The 16824-nt window shown below is 46.3% G+C and overlaps 1 protein-coding gene across 1 annotated transcript in view; it reads right to left on the bottom strand.

Annotated features, from left to right (window-relative positions):
• polr2b (RNA polymerase II subunit B) overlaps window positions 1-16824 on the bottom strand; it is a 27529-nt gene extending 10705 nt beyond the window's left edge. Inside the window, exons 1-11 of the mRNA XM_028805910.2 lie at window positions 16656-16824; window positions 13594-13666; window positions 13259-13409; window positions 13051-13163; window positions 8457-8676; window positions 6380-6538; window positions 4158-4322; window positions 3440-3636; window positions 2928-3047; window positions 1417-1603; window positions 194-337 (exon numbers count right to left, since the gene is read on the bottom strand). Coding sequence (XP_028661743.1) covers window positions 194-337; window positions 1417-1603; window positions 2928-3047; window positions 3440-3636; window positions 4158-4322; window positions 6380-6538; window positions 8457-8676; window positions 13051-13163; window positions 13259-13409; window positions 13594-13666; window positions 16656-16674 — 1548 coding nt within the window. The 5' untranslated portion in view covers window positions 16675-16824. The remainder of the gene's footprint in view (window positions 1-193; window positions 338-1416; window positions 1604-2927; window positions 3048-3439; window positions 3637-4157; window positions 4323-6379; window positions 6539-8456; window positions 8677-13050; window positions 13164-13258; window positions 13410-13593; window positions 13667-16655) is intronic.

The following is a 16824-nucleotide window of genomic DNA, read 5'->3' as shown; positions in this document are numbered from 1 at the left end:
CAGTCAAGTGACGCCTCACTGGGGACACAAAGTGTGAGGACGTACTGCTCCACTCCCTGGTGCTTACTTCACTGTATTGATTGTGTTACTACTCTTGGTTACTCTGGTGAGGATTTCTGATGTATGCCAAGAGAAAATGGACACTGAAATCAAACTAAAGAACACAGTCGTCACATCTGTCACACCAGCTTACCTCTGGAGTCTCGGCAGGGCACACCATTCCCCACAAAGTATTGTGTAGCTGTCTGGGTTTGGCAAGTTTCCCATCCCTCCCTATTGGAGAGTTGACACGTCTGAGATGAGACAAGGTGGATGCAAACGTCAAACGGTTCAACACCTGGAAGACAAGAAAGGCATATGAGAAACAGCCAGAGCAAAGAGAGCCCCTGAAGAATAGAGGACCTGTGACAGACTCAGGCCATGGTCATCAAGCTCACAAAACATGGCCTACTCTGTCAAAGACACTGCCCCTCAGATACAGTCTGACACACAGCTGCAGGGTCTGCTGGTCACTTGCAATGTGTGGGCAGATGCAGTGATGTGGTGTGGCTCAGATGCCAGTGTCTCACCTGCACAACCGCATACCTTTGAATATAGACCTTTGAATACAAATCAAAAGGACGTTATGTTTAGGCTGCATACTCGTGAGACCTCATCTGAATCACGGGGTGCAGTTCAGGTCACCACACTACAAGGAAGTCAGAACAGCACTTGGAAGTCCTACAGAGGAAAGTAACCAAGTGCATCCCAGGAATGGACCGTGACAGACTCCGAGAATTAAACCCATTTAGTCTGAGCAAAGGGGACTACATGGGGACCGAATTCAGGTCTGCAAAATCCTCAAAGGCACTGGTAAGGTAGACCCAGCAGAATTCTACCAACCAAAGGGGTGACACGAGCGGAAATGAAGGCGACATTTAGGACTGAAGCCAAAAAGCACTGCTTTACTTGAACAGCCGTGGGAATCGAACAAACTAGCGAGACATGCAGTTGAAGCAGAGACCCCGCTAAACTTTAAGAATGATCTGGATGAGCTATGGGGACAGCTCAGAGATTAGCTAAACAAATGAGCGCCCAATGGACTGAACCGACTCCCGCCATTTGCCAAATGAAAGACAGTGAAGGTGTCTGTTCTTCACACTCAGTTCATCGTTCTGCTGTGTCTCTGTAAGGCCCACATAGTAAACGGCAGTCACAACTAAGGTGCACATTAGCGCAGCTCACCTGTCAGGTGTGCTCCAAAGGTGACTGAGAAAGGAGGACAAGCTGCCGGAATAGGAGATGTAATGCCAATACTCACATGGATTTTGATGAACCTCGGTGTCATGTGACACGGGTCGTGTAAGAAAATGAGCCGCAGAACCCAACGACAGGAACCACACACTTCAAATAAACTCGGGCAATGCCAGCCATTACCTGCGAGACCCCAGCTCTCGCCTGATGAGCCTTCTTTACGTCTCCCCAGTTTCCAGTAGCCAGAGAATACTTCAAGCCATCAGAGATGATGCGAGTCTTTATAGCCAGCTCTAAGTTGAAGTCTTTACCTCGGTCAATGAATTTCTGGGCGTAGATACGAATTTCTTTCAGAAGATTCTTGAACATCCTAAAGAGAGAAACACCAATGAATGGTTTGTATTACCATCGGGCTACGTCGTCTGCCATAGGACCATCTAAACGTTGGGTTTATTCTGCCAATGCTGCATGCCCACAATAGCCCAGCACCAATGGCCTCTAAACCCCAAACAACTCGAGAGTGGCAGCTCCATACAGGCTCTCAGCAATGTCTTGTGAAAAGCAAGGCCATCTTTACCAAACATTTAAGCAAGTACTGGGGGATTGACGATTAACATTGAGGTCTGTTAGGCTGACGCCACTCTCTACCGAGACGGGCACACGTAGGATTGTGATCTCTTATAAGTGAAGCACAGGCATAAGGACACACTCTGGACCACACAGCATGCAGTTAAACTGGCAGCCTTGGGGTTTAAAGCCCGCTGCTTCAGACGCTCCAGCGTGGTGTCTGACTCAGGATTACTTGAGGACTGCTGCTCAAGTCCGAGCTCCTTCATCCTCATCAGACACTGAGCGCTAACGTCAAGTCAATGGGCATCCTATAAACGAGAAGGACAGATCAACCCAAAACATTAAAAAAGTCCAATCAGCTGTCCTAAAATAAAACTAGAGGCTGGGTGCTACAAGCTTTTCATGGGTGTGCCCACAGCATCCTTACTGGCTCAGCAGTGCTCACTGGGTTGGCTACTTTAAGCAGCCGTTACTTTGTTTTACAACACACTGCCATGGCAGTTTCCAAGATCCTATCAAGATGGCACTGCGTGTCTCACAAATAGAGAGGGGAAACACATGAAGGGGGCACCCTGGTCAGCCATGCATGTGCCAGAGGGAGATGAGCAGGCAAAAGCGATGACCATGTAACAAAAAGAGGAAATCCAGATCAAATGACCAAAACCTGCCACACTAGAGGCTTGCTTACCTGACAAGGTGGCACTTCTTGACAGTTTTATATTATTCTCATTAGTGAGGTGCATACTGTTTGTGTAACTTACACGAAGGTGCCATACTGTGCCAGTGCACTGATGGGACAATACAGTCCAAGCTTATATTCCTATCTGTGTAACACTTGGGTTTATGATTTTATGTTGAGTTCAGAAGCATCGCTAAACTATAGGAAAAGGTGTAAAAGAGCGCATGGCACCCTGAAATGCAGCTGTGCCCTCTGTGATCTGTGGGCGAGGTTCCTGAGAGCTGTGCTTGCTCTGGAGACGCAGCATCATGAGCTCATCTGCTTAACAATTACAATTAAAAGCAGGGACAGCAAATCAAGTCAAATAGTTACTGGAAAAACCTTACAGGGCAAAGCAAATTGACAGACTGGCACGGCACAGAACTGACATGACCTTTAACCTTACCCTCGAAACAAGAATGCCAACAATGGCCCTGCAAGGTCCAGTCTTTTGTTGCCATAGTGATCTCTGTCGTCTAGCTCCCGGCGGCCTAAAGCAGCGAGGAGAAGCCGATGAACCATGTACCTAAAAACAAAGAAGAGATAACATGAACCATGAAGCACATGGCACGATGACGCTCAACAAAGGGAAGAAAATCAGTGCCTAAACTCCCAGCAGGGCAGCGTTCTACACACAGGCTCTGTACCAGTAGTGGCCTATCCAGAAAATGTCCTCTTGAATGCCACTTGTCGTCACCTGCCCCGGGGTGTTGTCAACTTCTCATTACATGTGTGTACCCAGCTGTAACGGTCAGGCTGTTCAGTTTAAGGTGACAATTGTTAATCCTATTCAATCCAGTTGCTCTTTGTGTACTTCAGGCAACACTCAAGGAGGCATTTTAATGTACCAATGTGCACGTCAAAGAAACAAACTCAAGTAAAATGACCAAACCCTCCAAGTCCGCAGAGCACACATACCCCAGGAAATAGGCCTTCTTAGTCTCACAAAAGTCACTGACACCCACATGAGGCAGCACTTCCTTCTGAAGGACTTCCTTGGCATACTTGATTCTCTTCTCCTTGGTAACACCAGGCTTGGCACCTCTGGAGCCAATAAAATTTAAAGCCACATTTTGTTCTTGAATGACAAAAGCCTCGTCCAGTGAGGGCTTGACCTGCAAAAGAACAGCAAATCAACACACAGAGAAGTAAAGGCGCTCCAGTCAGAGTCTGCCAAGCGCAGCACGTGATCCGAATGATCAGGACAGAAGGGAGTCTATCCTGAGTTTATGCCAGCCGCTTTCCCAAAGAGCTGTTGAAAATGCCAGCACAAGAAATGACACAAGTGGACTTCAGAATGTCTGAAGAGTAAGAGAGCACTGCCATGGAGGTCAGAATAGGGGGGCATATCACCAGGGCCAGTGGATGACTGCAGCAGTGTTCTTTTGAGTACCAACCTAAAAGTGGACATAAAAGCGGCAAGGGAGTAGTCTTCACACGACAAATACAATTCCGGACATGTAGTTAGAGAAGTCGTTCTCCACTGTTGCCATTTAAACAAGCAGTACATCAAAAAAGTAGAAGGCTCTGCAGGAGATCAGGTTACAAATGGTATGAACAAATCTCGGCCCATACAAGGTGCCCTTCACCCATACCGCATTAAAGGCACGCAGTGCACACCAAACCCAAAACTCACCATTTCCATCATCTCAGGGTCATCAAAGTCGTAAATGATGTGTTCCAGAATGTCTCTGTCAGACACGAACCCCAGAGCCCGAAAAACAATGATAATGGGCACTTCCTGTCTAATGTAGGGCAATGTGGCCACAATGCGCTGACCAATGGCGCTTTTCTTGACACCCTGGTGGTAAAGGGAGGAAAAAAAAAACCACAAAGCAATGATCAGCAGCATGAAGCAGAGTTCTACATTACAGAAACATTCAAAAAGGACAGGACAGGGCACTCAGCTAAGACATGACGAGTACCAGAAAGTGAGGCCACCTCACGGCAAAACAGCCACCAGCTCACAGAATGAGGGCAATGGGGCACAACAGGAGTGCTTGATAACCAGCGCTCTGCGACCCTTCACTGCTTTCAGGATTCTTTGTACAGCTGGAGTACAGGCAGGTAAAATGGCTCCACTTGAGGGTCTCCTTGGATAAAATGCCAGCCAAACATCCAGTTAGGAGTGGGTGATAAACCAGGTGATTTAGTACCCTCAGTGGAATTCTCTTTAACAGTACAGATTTCACAAGAGGAAAAACCTTGCCATCCATCCATGTACCTATCATCCTACTTATTCTGATCAGGGCTGTGGGGCAGCTGCAGCCCATCCAAGCAAGCAACGAGTGCAAGGCAGGACCAACACTTGGACATGGTGCCAGTCCATCACAGGGCACTGGCCAACACGTTTAAACATAAAACATGTTCTACATGAAAAAGCACAAATCTGAGCGTGCAAAAAGAAAATGTTAAAGATCATCGCCCATCAGTATATTAGGCTCTAATATGTGAACACACGGGTTTCACGGTGTCTTCAGTCATAGCGACAGTCCGATGAGCTTAAGAGTGGACAACCAATGAATGCTTGTCCTGAAGCACTGAACGCATACGATGCAAGGAGTGAGGAACGCGGGTGTTTTAGACTTCATAAACAGAACAGAGTCTTGTCTGTGTGATGTCTCATGTTTGACATACCACAACAGAGACTGTGAATGAACTCACCATACAGCGCCAGCTTCATCAGGTGGCATGCTACCAGACCGACAGCGAAAGGGGCAAGAAGGAGGACTGTGCCCGAAGGTGGGCTCACAGTTTGTACACGTGATATGGCCAGGGATAGTCAGTTGTTAATAAACTGACACGGTCCAGCCTGCAGTCTGACAGTCTGACATACCCCAGCACAAAATGTTGCATAACGTGCCATCGGTTTAAGAAGATGCACTGGTTTCAGGTGGCTAAACAATACACTGGGACCACAAGAGCACCTCGGTCCGTCACTGCATTTTAGCAGGATCAAACGGGGAAGCTGCTGCATAAAACAACCGACACCTTCATTAACTAAAACTGAATCACTGAGCAGTGGATGGAGGGCTGACAGAGACAAACGCTCTCATGTCACACACTCTGCCAGGCACATCCGTTATGACTTCAGTGACAATGAAACAGCAGGTCAGGTTCACTCTCAGCTCTCACGGCTTCTCTGTCCTTTTCTGGGACAACACACAGACTCGTGTTCATATTGGAAGGCAAAGAGACTTAACTGTCCGTCATAAAGACGATCTTCTCTCACGATGGTGGACAGGCCTGGTGCCCTGTCACATGACTGGCTACATAAAGGGAATCAAACAACCTACTGGGATAACCTGAGAATTGGGGTTAAGGTACGTCAGTGACAGATCAGGACATCTCAGTACAAGTGTGGGACTCCACTTGATGTGAAGACAATCTTATGGGGCACAAAGCATTTATTTCATTTCTTAAGACACAGGTAGCGGCGTCTGTCCCTGTGCACAATCCAGAACATTAAGTGTTAGGAAAAAAGAAAAACACAAAAGAATGAATGCCAAGACTTAGTCAGTGGTGAGAAGGTCAAAAGCCTACAGCACACTGAAGTCCGAGTCTCCAATGCCAGGATGCCAACTACAGCTCACTGTCGGACACCTGTCTGCTCACGCAGTCCCTTCAATGCACCAACTCTTCTCATTAATGGCAAGTTTAAAATGCTGCCTGTGGTACACTGGAGTGTTCTGAGGAGAACCAGCACTCACCATAACACGTAAGGACCCAGCACTCCTACACTCCTTTGTTTTCAGTCAGGACTCCCATCCGAATCATAACATGGCATGATAAATGACAGCACAGAGCAGCGGGGAACAAGGACATGTTAAGCAAACAGTTCAAGCAACATTGGCTCACCTGGCCACCTCTTGCCATCATGCTGACCCATATTGTACTTGTAGGTCGAGAAGAATTCTCCAGGCAGGAGCGACATTCCCCTGTGTAAGCATATTTGGAGTCCTTCTTAGCAAACACATAAACCGTATTGGTGGCCATCTTCTCCTGTGCGATCAGAACCTTAACAGGAACAAAGCAGAAGAAACAGGAACTTCAGGTGAGCACAGGCACTTTGAGGAAAGTTCATTTTCACAGCAACAAGTTCTTTAAGATCCCCGTCCTTGAGAAAATGCCACAGGTGATGAGACATCAAGCAAACAAGCACACAATCTTAACGGACTGGAAGTCATGAAGGAAGTGGATCTGTCCTGGTGAACTGAAGACATGACACAGAGGGGCTTCTGAGATGTGGACATTACTTTTTTTTGTTTAGTAGACCAAACCATCCAAGACATCCTGTCTGGAAAAATGTAAAAAAAAAAAAAAAACAAAAAAAAAAAACATCGTAGACACAAGGGAAGAACGTTTGGTGGTGCAAAGTCTCTAAATATAAAATCGTGGCCATCTCATACCAAAGGAGTGCCTTCAAGTGGCTTCTCTGCATGGAGTGGAATAACTACTGTGAGTGTACACACACACACACACACACGCGTATACACACACATGCAGTGGATTTAAAATCCAGCTTGTCAGCTTAACCAGAAAGACAAACGGCCATAAACTGTAATCTGGCTCAGAGAAGCTTCAGTAAACTGGGAGTGAGCTGTCAAAGGTTTCCTCTCGATATTTTTCGACATCTAGATGTGTAAGCCTCAGTTTGTGTACACCGATATAAACGGCAGTCACAGCCTCACCTCGTTTGGATCAGGCCACACGCGGTGTACCAACTTTCCTAGTAACCTTCTACAGCCTACAGGATGGCTTAAGCTCCTTTGTGTTTTCTCATCCATGTCTACAGAAGCTTAGAGTTGATTTATGTCTGTAATCGGTTGACGAAGAAACACGTCGAGTCCTTTTAAGCAGATGTTTGAAACAACATCTACATAAAAGAAACCTTTGGCACCACAAACGTGAACCTTCACCCCGGCTTGTTTCATACTTGGGAGCGACTGGCCTGGTCAGGGGATTCTGCCTTGTACTCTGATACGTTACGTGTCTTTTATCGAAGCCGATGCAGAGCTTCATCTCAGTGTAGAACACGCATTATAATCCCAGACTCGAATGACCAGTCACAGTTGGGGTGGCACATCCATCTCTAGGGAACAGGATACAGTACTGACAATGCCACATAAAGCTGATTTATGTGATTAAAGCTTTTACGAGTGCACTAAGGGTGATTTGCACAAAGCCATGTAAAAAGAAGAAAAGCTCATCCATATGGATACCAGCCATTATGTCCACACGCCAGCCTGATGACACTCGCTGTCGCAGACACACTCTTCATGGGCGCGACTCATCTGCTCTCACATCCTTACAGAGATCTCTCTTATGAGCCTTTGCCCCATGGCTGTTATGCTGACACCCTTTTGGCCCATTTTAGCCTAAGGTGGCGAGTCTCAATCAGAAGCACTAAGGAGTGGTAAGCTGTGCCAACACCACTCATAGTCAATGCACGTGTGTGTGTGTTTGAGTAGGCCAACCCAAAATGAATCCAGCGAGCCCAACTCTCCCCACAACAATACACTGGCAAAGAGAGGGCTCACAACTACCAAGAGTCTCAGCTTACCAGCAAACAGAAAGGAACACAAAAATGAAAAACCAACTTGACCCTTTACGCAAACGGTGCTTCATTATGGTAGAAAAGCTGTCAGGCAGACCCAACGAGTGCCACCCGCCACATCATTAACCTTCCCTCCTGAGCAGGTACTGTAGAGCAACTTCGCGCCACTTACTTTGATAAATGTCAAAATGTCCATTCAAAAGAATCAAAAAGGATTTGGGGCCGCTGGTCGCCAGGGGCAAACAAATGGGGAAAAGGAGTTAAAAACCAGAAGTGTGCAGGGTGGCCAGAAAGAAATGGAGTTGTACTTGATGAGTGCCATGCAGCTCCAGTCAGACACCTACCCAACACTCTCCCATTCGCCAGTGCCATGCTTACCTTTTCAGATCCATTGATGATAAAATAGCCGCCAGGATCCAGAGGGCATTCGTTAAGCTCACAGAGATCACGGTCTGTCAGGCCACTGAGCAGGCAGTAAGTCGAGCGAAGCATGATGGGAATCTTGCCAATGAAGGTCTTCTGGTGCTGTGTCTGTAGCTGCTCCTCACCTTCTTTTATAACGGTTTTGGTTATGTCGACATACAGCGGAGCAGAGTACCTGTCAAGAAACAGTGCCATTTAGACCATTTCTGGATGCCCGGAAGTCAATCTCTGCTGGGTGAAGGCAGTCAATGGAGAATGAAAAAGGAATGTTGAGTGGGAAGAATTGTCAGGGGCAAGGGCACCATTAACAGGGCACTGGCCAGGGCTACGGCCAACAAAGAGCCTCCAGGAAGGACAGGCAGAAGCAAACAGCGACACCAGGAAAGGCCCTCCGTAAGCCAAAAGAGGGGTCACGGAGGGCTGGAATACACAGAATGTGTGCTGCGTACACCAGAAGGGCATTAACTGGGGATACCACCAAATGAGAGGGAGAGACCTGCTGGATGGACATCTGCAATGGTCACAAGGACTCCTGAAGCCAAGTTATTGCATGCAGCTTCTAGTTCAGACAGAGAGGCCATGGTGCCCACCACCCCACCCAATGCCCCATGCTAAGCACCTGCTCAGCAGCATTTCTTCAGTCTGCTCTGTCCATCCTCAAAGCTGCGAAGGCCAGTGGTGGCCTTACATGAATTTAGACTTCCCCAAGATGGACAGTTGGACAAGAGTTTGCATTTTTAACATTTCTTCACTGACTTCAAGCGCAGGACCATTTTAAATTAATCAACAGAATTTGACTATTTTAATGTGTTAAGGACTTTTGTCCTTAAAATCAATAAAGAATAACTACAGTACTTGTAAATTACAAATCAGCTCTATTCAAAAAAAGAAAAGAAAAATTAAAAGAGACAGCAGGCATCATTCCCACTCTCATCTGAATGATCTTCAGCAGCGTTTAGGCTTGTGTGGAAATCCAATGGTGAAAACTCAATGCAAACACCAAATTAAAAAGGCACATGTAACCTCGATGTTTTCAGCTCTAAACATGTGCAAAAGGGAGCTAACTTGGCGTGTTGTCTGTGAATAATGGGGCTGGCGCTCTGGCCCACTGTGTCCCTGTAAAAAACTAAAAGCATTGGACTTGGGAGTATAATCTCGTCCAGGGCTGGCTCCTTTTTGACTTCTGATGCACCCCCCAGTTGGCTCAGATCCCCTGGGATCCCCCATTTAATTAAGCAGATTCAAGGATAGATGAATGAATGAATAAATGAATGAATACCACACTTTCCATATTCTGTGTTCTTACACAAAAACAAAGTAGACGGAAGCACTGTGGCCACCAGTCCACTAGATGGCAGCCCGAAAACTCTAAAAGACTTCATTTTGTAGCACTGGGCCTTCTTTCTTTGATGAGTGTGTTAAGTAAGTAAGCCGAGTGAAGTGGCGTCTGTGCATTCATTCACATGGCACGTCAAAATTTGAAAAACGCCTGTGGCTTCAGATGACTGCACTCTGGTGGGCCTACTTGTGTGTATAGGCTGGGATTATAAGGGCTATCTTGAGACCACTGCAAGAGTTCCTCAGACCCAGAGATTCATTTTCTTAAGGACAGCAAAGAATATTGGGTCTGGCGTTGATCCCCGAGCTCCATGTTGTGTACAGTGAAGTTGAATTACAAAGTCTGTTCATGTCTTAGTGCCTATAGCTGTACTGGGTAGCGGAAATGTGGCCTGCCAAACTGTGGAAACATGGCGCTTTCAAGAGATAGTGCAGGCATGGCACATGGCGTCTGAAGCAATCAGAGTTAAACTGCACAATGGAGACTCTCACAGCAGTGAAGCTGCCATCCTGAAGCACTTCCTGCTTTTCTTTCTCTTTGTGAACAATTCTTGGAGAGGCAAACTCTCACACTTTGTGCGTCTTTTGCCTTTCACGTTGTGTAAACAATCCCCCCCCCCCTTCATTTTTTTTCTTCTTTTGGTTTACTGATCATACAGCTTCATTTCTGACATGTAGACTACCATTTGAACTTGAGCCCCTGCTCTTTTTCTGTCCACACTGACGTTATTTTGGTGGTGCGACACTCCAGACTCAAGCAGGTGTAAAAGCTAGAAGTCCAGCAGTAAGACATCCTGCCTAAACCCATCAAACCACCGCTGAAGAACCCCCAAGAGGTAATAGTGGGCCAAGATGTGACCAGAGACGGAATCAAAGCCTCCATCTGCTCCCACTGGTCTCCTAGTCATCAGCCAAACGGGGTCCTCGTGTGCCCTTTAACTATCATAGAAGCAGGCTGACAGACGGAGCACACCTGGGGCCTCATGCATAACGCCGTGTGTAGAACTCACTATAACATGACGTAAGCACAAAAGCGGAAATGCACTTATGCACAAAAAAAATCCAGATGCATAAATCTGTGCATTCGCCAACTTCCATGTTCTTCTGCTACATAAATCCCGCTCAGCGTAGTAATTAACACTCGTGCACGCGCCTGCTGCCCCACCACAACTCCTCACAGAATTACGCCTCTTTGAATATGCAAATCAATATAAATAGCCCTTAAGCTCAGTGTTCTGTGAAAAGGCAATGGCAAAAGTACGAGGAAAAATAGAAGAATTTCAGCAAATACCAAGTGGAGAAAAAGAAAAACGCACCATTTGTTGGTTTAAACCATGATATAATAAAAGGAAGTTGATCGAGTGACATAGCGTGTCTGAGAAACTCGAAAGCTCAAGTTCACAAAGTCGCACAGTGCCCGAAATAAAAAAGAAGTTGTCACATATTAAAGTCGCCGTGAAAAGGGGAGTCATAGCCCACAGTCTGAGTGTCATGTGAAAGCTTATTAGGGTACAGAGAAAAAAAAATAAAAATACGCACACAGTGTGAAAAAAGCACAAAATGTCAACTTTAATCTTGAAATTTCCACTTTAATCACGTAATTTATTTTGTCATTAAAGTAGATCATCATAAACTTCATCTTTAAATCGTTTAATTTACTAGTTTCTCAAATCCCATCGTAACTAAAGTAGCACATTAAATGCTTTGTTTTGTATTTGATCTTCAAAGTGCTCTGTGTGTGTGAATCACTACCTGCTTCTTAAACGGGCTTTGTCTTCCTCTGACAGGACACAGAATCCATTACGTTCGTAATATTACAGCTCTCTGAATAATTAAAATACTGAGATGTATACGTGATATCATTTTCATGATGATAGGAGTTAAAGCGTGTTATTAAACATGGGAACACGGTGGCGCAGTAATTGTTCATGTCTCATGCAAGATGCTTGCTGCGCAACCTTCGATGAAATAATTTATTGTAGCAGTACTGTCTTTTTCATACGTACTAACCCCTAATTCCTGTCATTACTTTTCTTTCTCCAAATACCCAATCGCCACACAATCAGCTCTGTAATAGACGTTAAGCCATCTGTAAGCTTAGAACGCTGATTCTTCAAAACTTTTATGGAACATTGAAATATCTTCGTAGTACATGTTTTATTATTCTATCCATCTATCCTTCCAGTGTCGCGTCAGTACCAGCAATAATACAGTGCGAGGCAGGAACAATCTGTGAACGGAGCTCAAGCTCCTCGCTAGTGCTGCGGCACCGTGTAGTTAAAGTTTTATCTGTATAATAAATATATTTTGCTGCATTTCATCTTAAAAATGATATCGTCATCATATGTAAATACGTGCCTTATAGGTTGTTTAATATTATAACTGCATCACAAGTATAATTACCTCATGGTAAACTTGCAAGTATAAACAGTTCTACAAGGAGCACTTGATGGACTGATCGAGTGCATTTATAGTTCTTGTGATTAAACTGTTTGTGAACCGCGAGGTCCGTACAGGAAAGACTCTGAAGCGTTGGTCGGATGAGAGCAGTTCAAATAGCGAATGCTGAGGCAGCGTGTGCTTGATGCTGTATACCATAAGTCTCTTTCTGATCAGCTGCTGCTGTGATTCCCCACTCAGATACAGTGATATAAATACTCTGAGTGGTGCAGTGAGAGTAATATGGAAAAAGATGATCTGCTGTGGCAACACCTAATGGGAGCAGCTGACAGAAGAAGAAGAAGGTGCAGTGAGAGTAACAACGCTAAAGCAGTTATGGTATTTAGAATAGTTTGGCCATTCTGTGGACCATTATATTGTTACTGGTTAATTACAATCAGATGCATTAAACTAATAAACAATATGCGGTTAGTTTCAGTGTATTTATAAAGCCGCATCAGAGATGTGGACCTGAAAAAGGAAGGGAAACCACACAGGAACAGTAGCACTGCTTTGACGCTGGGTGCCGCCAGTCTACAAAACTGAGCGCAGAACTTGCGTACGCCAGGGTTTTAGCTACCATGAAAATGTGTGTGGCTTTACGCCAAGTTTAGGTTTTATACATCGTGATTTGAACGTGGAAACATTCTTACGCAACGTTTTTGTGCGTACGCACCGTTTATACATGAGGCCCCAGAGGAGGTGCAAATCCCATCTATCACCCAAAAAGCCACAGTGCTAACCAAAGCGAGACGCCAGAGTGAACACTTACGTGAGATTTCGCAGTCTTGCTTCATTAGGCATCATGGGTGAAGGTGCACCATCTCTCTCCCAGTGCGTAGGCTTTGACAGGTAAATCTGTTCAAACTTGAGCAGGTAGCGTGGCTGAGGGAAAAAAAGTAGCCTTAATGTCCCATGGTGCCTTCAAACAAACAGACACACAAAGGGAAAAAGAAAGAAGCGCAAAAGAAAAAACTCACCGGCTCCTCCACTTCTCCAGACGTGTGCTGGGCCTCAGCCTGCAGATCAATTGGGGGCGCGTCTTCCACAATTCGCTGCACAGACATCTGAATGAACTCATCAAACGAGTCAAGCTGCTGTCGCACGAGCCCCTTCTCATCAAAGTAGGAGCTGCACGGAACGAGAGAGGAGAAACAGGTGGTAGGTGGCGGGTTAGTCGGGGAGGGACCGCCACACGGCAGTCAAACGCACAAACCGGCCAGTCACAGGAGAGAGGACCAACCCCAAAGTGGCAGACGTCCTAGTCAGTACAAGAGGACGGCTCTTCAGCGATTCACCCAAACTGCACTCTTACCTGATGACAATCCAGCAGGCTTCCTGCCACAAGTCTGGGGTGATCTCGTCATCCTCCTCATCGTACTGAATGTCTATTTAAATGAGAAACCAAAGAAAGTGAAAACAATCTAGGAGCCCTCCAGAAAGACAGACAGGCACTTTGTTGTAATATTTTTATATTTCATGTTGGTGTCTGTAAAAGCTAAATTTTCTCGAGACAAACAAACAGCAGCCAACCCCCAGAAGCACACAAAAGATTTACAAAAAAAGAACAAAGACATCTGGCTTGGCTAAAGAGAAGACAGCAGTGCTAGTGAGGCACCATGAAGGCCTATTAACGTTGACGTCTCTTCACACACTTTGTTCAGAATGGCCACCAGGTTTGTCTTGCCACACTGCGTCCAGCAGGTCCACAGGGCGTCTCATAACTACCCCTGCCATCTTAATCTGCTTGTTCATTCACTGGTGTCACCTGGCTAGCACACTACAGCCCAGAAAAGGACACGGACTACCACCGAGTCACACCTGTAGAATACGTTACAACAAAAAAGGCAGCAGCTAATCAGTGTCTCAGATTCATGAGGGTCAGAGAGGCGCGAGCAGCATGGAGAAAGCCAGCAGAAAGGGAAGGAGGACGACGTCAGCGTCTACCAAACGGACACCTCAGAGACTGCAGCCTACAGAGCTTCTTAACTCGGCTGTTCAATTCTCCTGGGTGTAACACACAAATCGTAGAGCAGGGCTGTGCCGGCCTTGTCAGCCCACCTTTGAGCTCCACTAACGACCACCATGATGTTTACTTATGACAAGAGCACCAGGATTTGCATTGGAAGGCTTTTTTATGTCCTCTTTACACCTGCTAGTTTGTCATCCCCATGGACCCCCAAACCCCTCTCATTTCACACTGCAGAATCAAAGATGAAGTGGGAAGGACTGAGAGAAACAAACATCTCCGATAAGAGGCATAAGACTTGAGCCAGACGTATGTTACACATTAACACTTGTGCACAGGATCAGCCACTCGTATCAGGGCCGCCGTGAACCTCGCCATCTTTAGTCACGATTTATCGTTCCACAAGACAACTCCATGGTCCTGTGGTCAATCCTCAGGTGTAATGGTCACCTACTGAAAGTCAACTTGCCAACTGGAGGCCTGTGGAGATTCCTGCCTGCTTTACTAAAACCTCTCCTTTCAAGCAGCACTACAGCAGGGACGCAAAACAACGGGACAGCAGGAGCGGACAGGTCTGCAGTCGCTTTAAAAACACCTGGCTGTGCTGTCACTAAGGCCCAGTTTCCTGAGTTTAATGAGGAGCACCACCAGAATCAGGCTGGGGTCACACATCTTGTTAATACGTGACATTGGTAACAAATTGGTGGTCAAACTGCCAGCCCCCCTTGAGTCACAGCCAGACGCAGGCTAAATTCAGACATGGAGATAAAGTGCAGCATCGAGGAAAAAGGAACAACAATGGATGCCATCTGATGGGTGAAGCAGACCACCGTTTGCTCCTCCATTGTCAACAAGCTAATTAATGGACAGCCAGTGCTGAGCTCCATTTGTTCATCGGGTTCACTTTGTTTTCCTGTCCAATTAAATAAATCTGGGTGCTCATTATGTATTTCGACAATTAAAGTGTGTACTTGCATTTTACCTGAGAACTTGCCATGGCACACACTGGGAGCCTGCGCCGAGTGTACAAAACTAAAGTGAACTGAATGTGTGAGCGCACAAGCAGAAGAAGTGAGCTAAAGGCCACGAGGATGTCAGGTGACGTAATGCCCATGATTTGCGGAGCACAAGTCAAAGAGAGACTACGGTTATGTGTTACGCTAATGGGGGGGAACGTGGGGCAGTTTTTAGATCTGAGGAGTGCGGCACAGGATGATCAGCTACACCCACTGAAGGACAGCGGTGTGTAAGAAGAGTGGAAGGCTCGGAATCTTTTCAGCTTTACATGACAAGAAAGTCTAAAATAAAGGAGGGTGTTAGGGTGGCTGGTGTGTTAAAAAGAGGGAGAATGGCGTCAGTTAAAGGTGAATTTCAGTTGAATGGCTTATTCTCGTCACAATTCCACCCGGGCGGTAAACGTTAACATTATACAAAGATACTGCCTGTCTGTTACACCTGCATTGTTATCACTCTTTAATTTAATTTTGTTCTTTATCAGTATGCTGCTGCTGGAGTATGTGAATTTCCCCTTGGGATTAATAAAGTATCTATCTATCTATAATTCAAATATTCACACAAATGTAAAAGCAGGAAAACTGCAGGGACATGAAATCAGTTACCCAGCAGTACGGAGGGTGCAGTGGCACTTTGAGGAGACTTCATGAAGCTGGAGGAATGGGGGCGAACAGGCTGATCTGATCAACTTTGAGGACTGCACAGGTTGGTCACCCAGTGGGCCACACCTATGACAAGGGGTTTGGGATCTCTTGAGGAACCTGTGCCCTTTTTGGACCATCCTGGCCTAGAGAACTTGATGGGTAACTGGTAGGAGATAAGAGGGGAATGGGATCATCAGTGCAGTCCCAGGTCCATTAAGTGGGCTTAGAAAATGATATGAATGGCTGCATTACAAAGACCACGGAGTAGAAATCAATGGACGTTACACTGAGCTTCTATATAACGCAGCAGTGAGACCACATCTGGAGCGATACGGGAGTGCGATACACAAAGACAGAGCTGAACGATCGAGTGCACCGCAGGACTCCAAGAATGAATTCCCTTTAATCGGAGCACAGGAGACTGCGTGGGGACCTTAGCCAAGTCACCGCCACAACCCAACATGCCAGGCGACCCCATCATAAGTGGACTTGAAATCGCCGCGTCAATTCTCAGCTATGGAAGTGACGGCAAAAATAAAGCACTGGGCTCTCGGTCGACTGGCTTGCTTGTTGGTGCACTTCATACGTTCAACCCACAACACTGGAGCCTCTGCACAGGACTGAAGACAAAGGAAGAAAATCAACTTACAGAAAAAAAACAAGCGACCCGTTCATCCGTGGAGAGAAAAAAGAAACTGCGCACACTGCGCGGCTCCAGCATCGCCGCTGACATTCCAAGGCGCCACTCACCTTCATCCTGGTCATACATGTCGGCACGAGTCCGTGTCCTTCACACCGACGCCACGCTAATGAACAAAGCGGTTACCGCGAGCCACTAGAGAGAGCACGACTAACCGGCAGGCCTCGTCGCTTCTCACTACCACCACAACTTCTATGGCGGGCGGACGGACACAGGCGC

The sequence above is a fragment of the Erpetoichthys calabaricus genome, chromosome 7, assembly GCF_900747795.2.
Source record: "Erpetoichthys calabaricus chromosome 7, fErpCal1.3, whole genome shotgun sequence".
NCBI lineage: Eukaryota > Metazoa > Chordata > Cladistia > Polypteriformes > Polypteridae > Erpetoichthys > Erpetoichthys calabaricus.
Note: the sequence above shows the minus strand (reverse complement) of the source record. Positions and strands in the feature narration are given on the sequence as shown.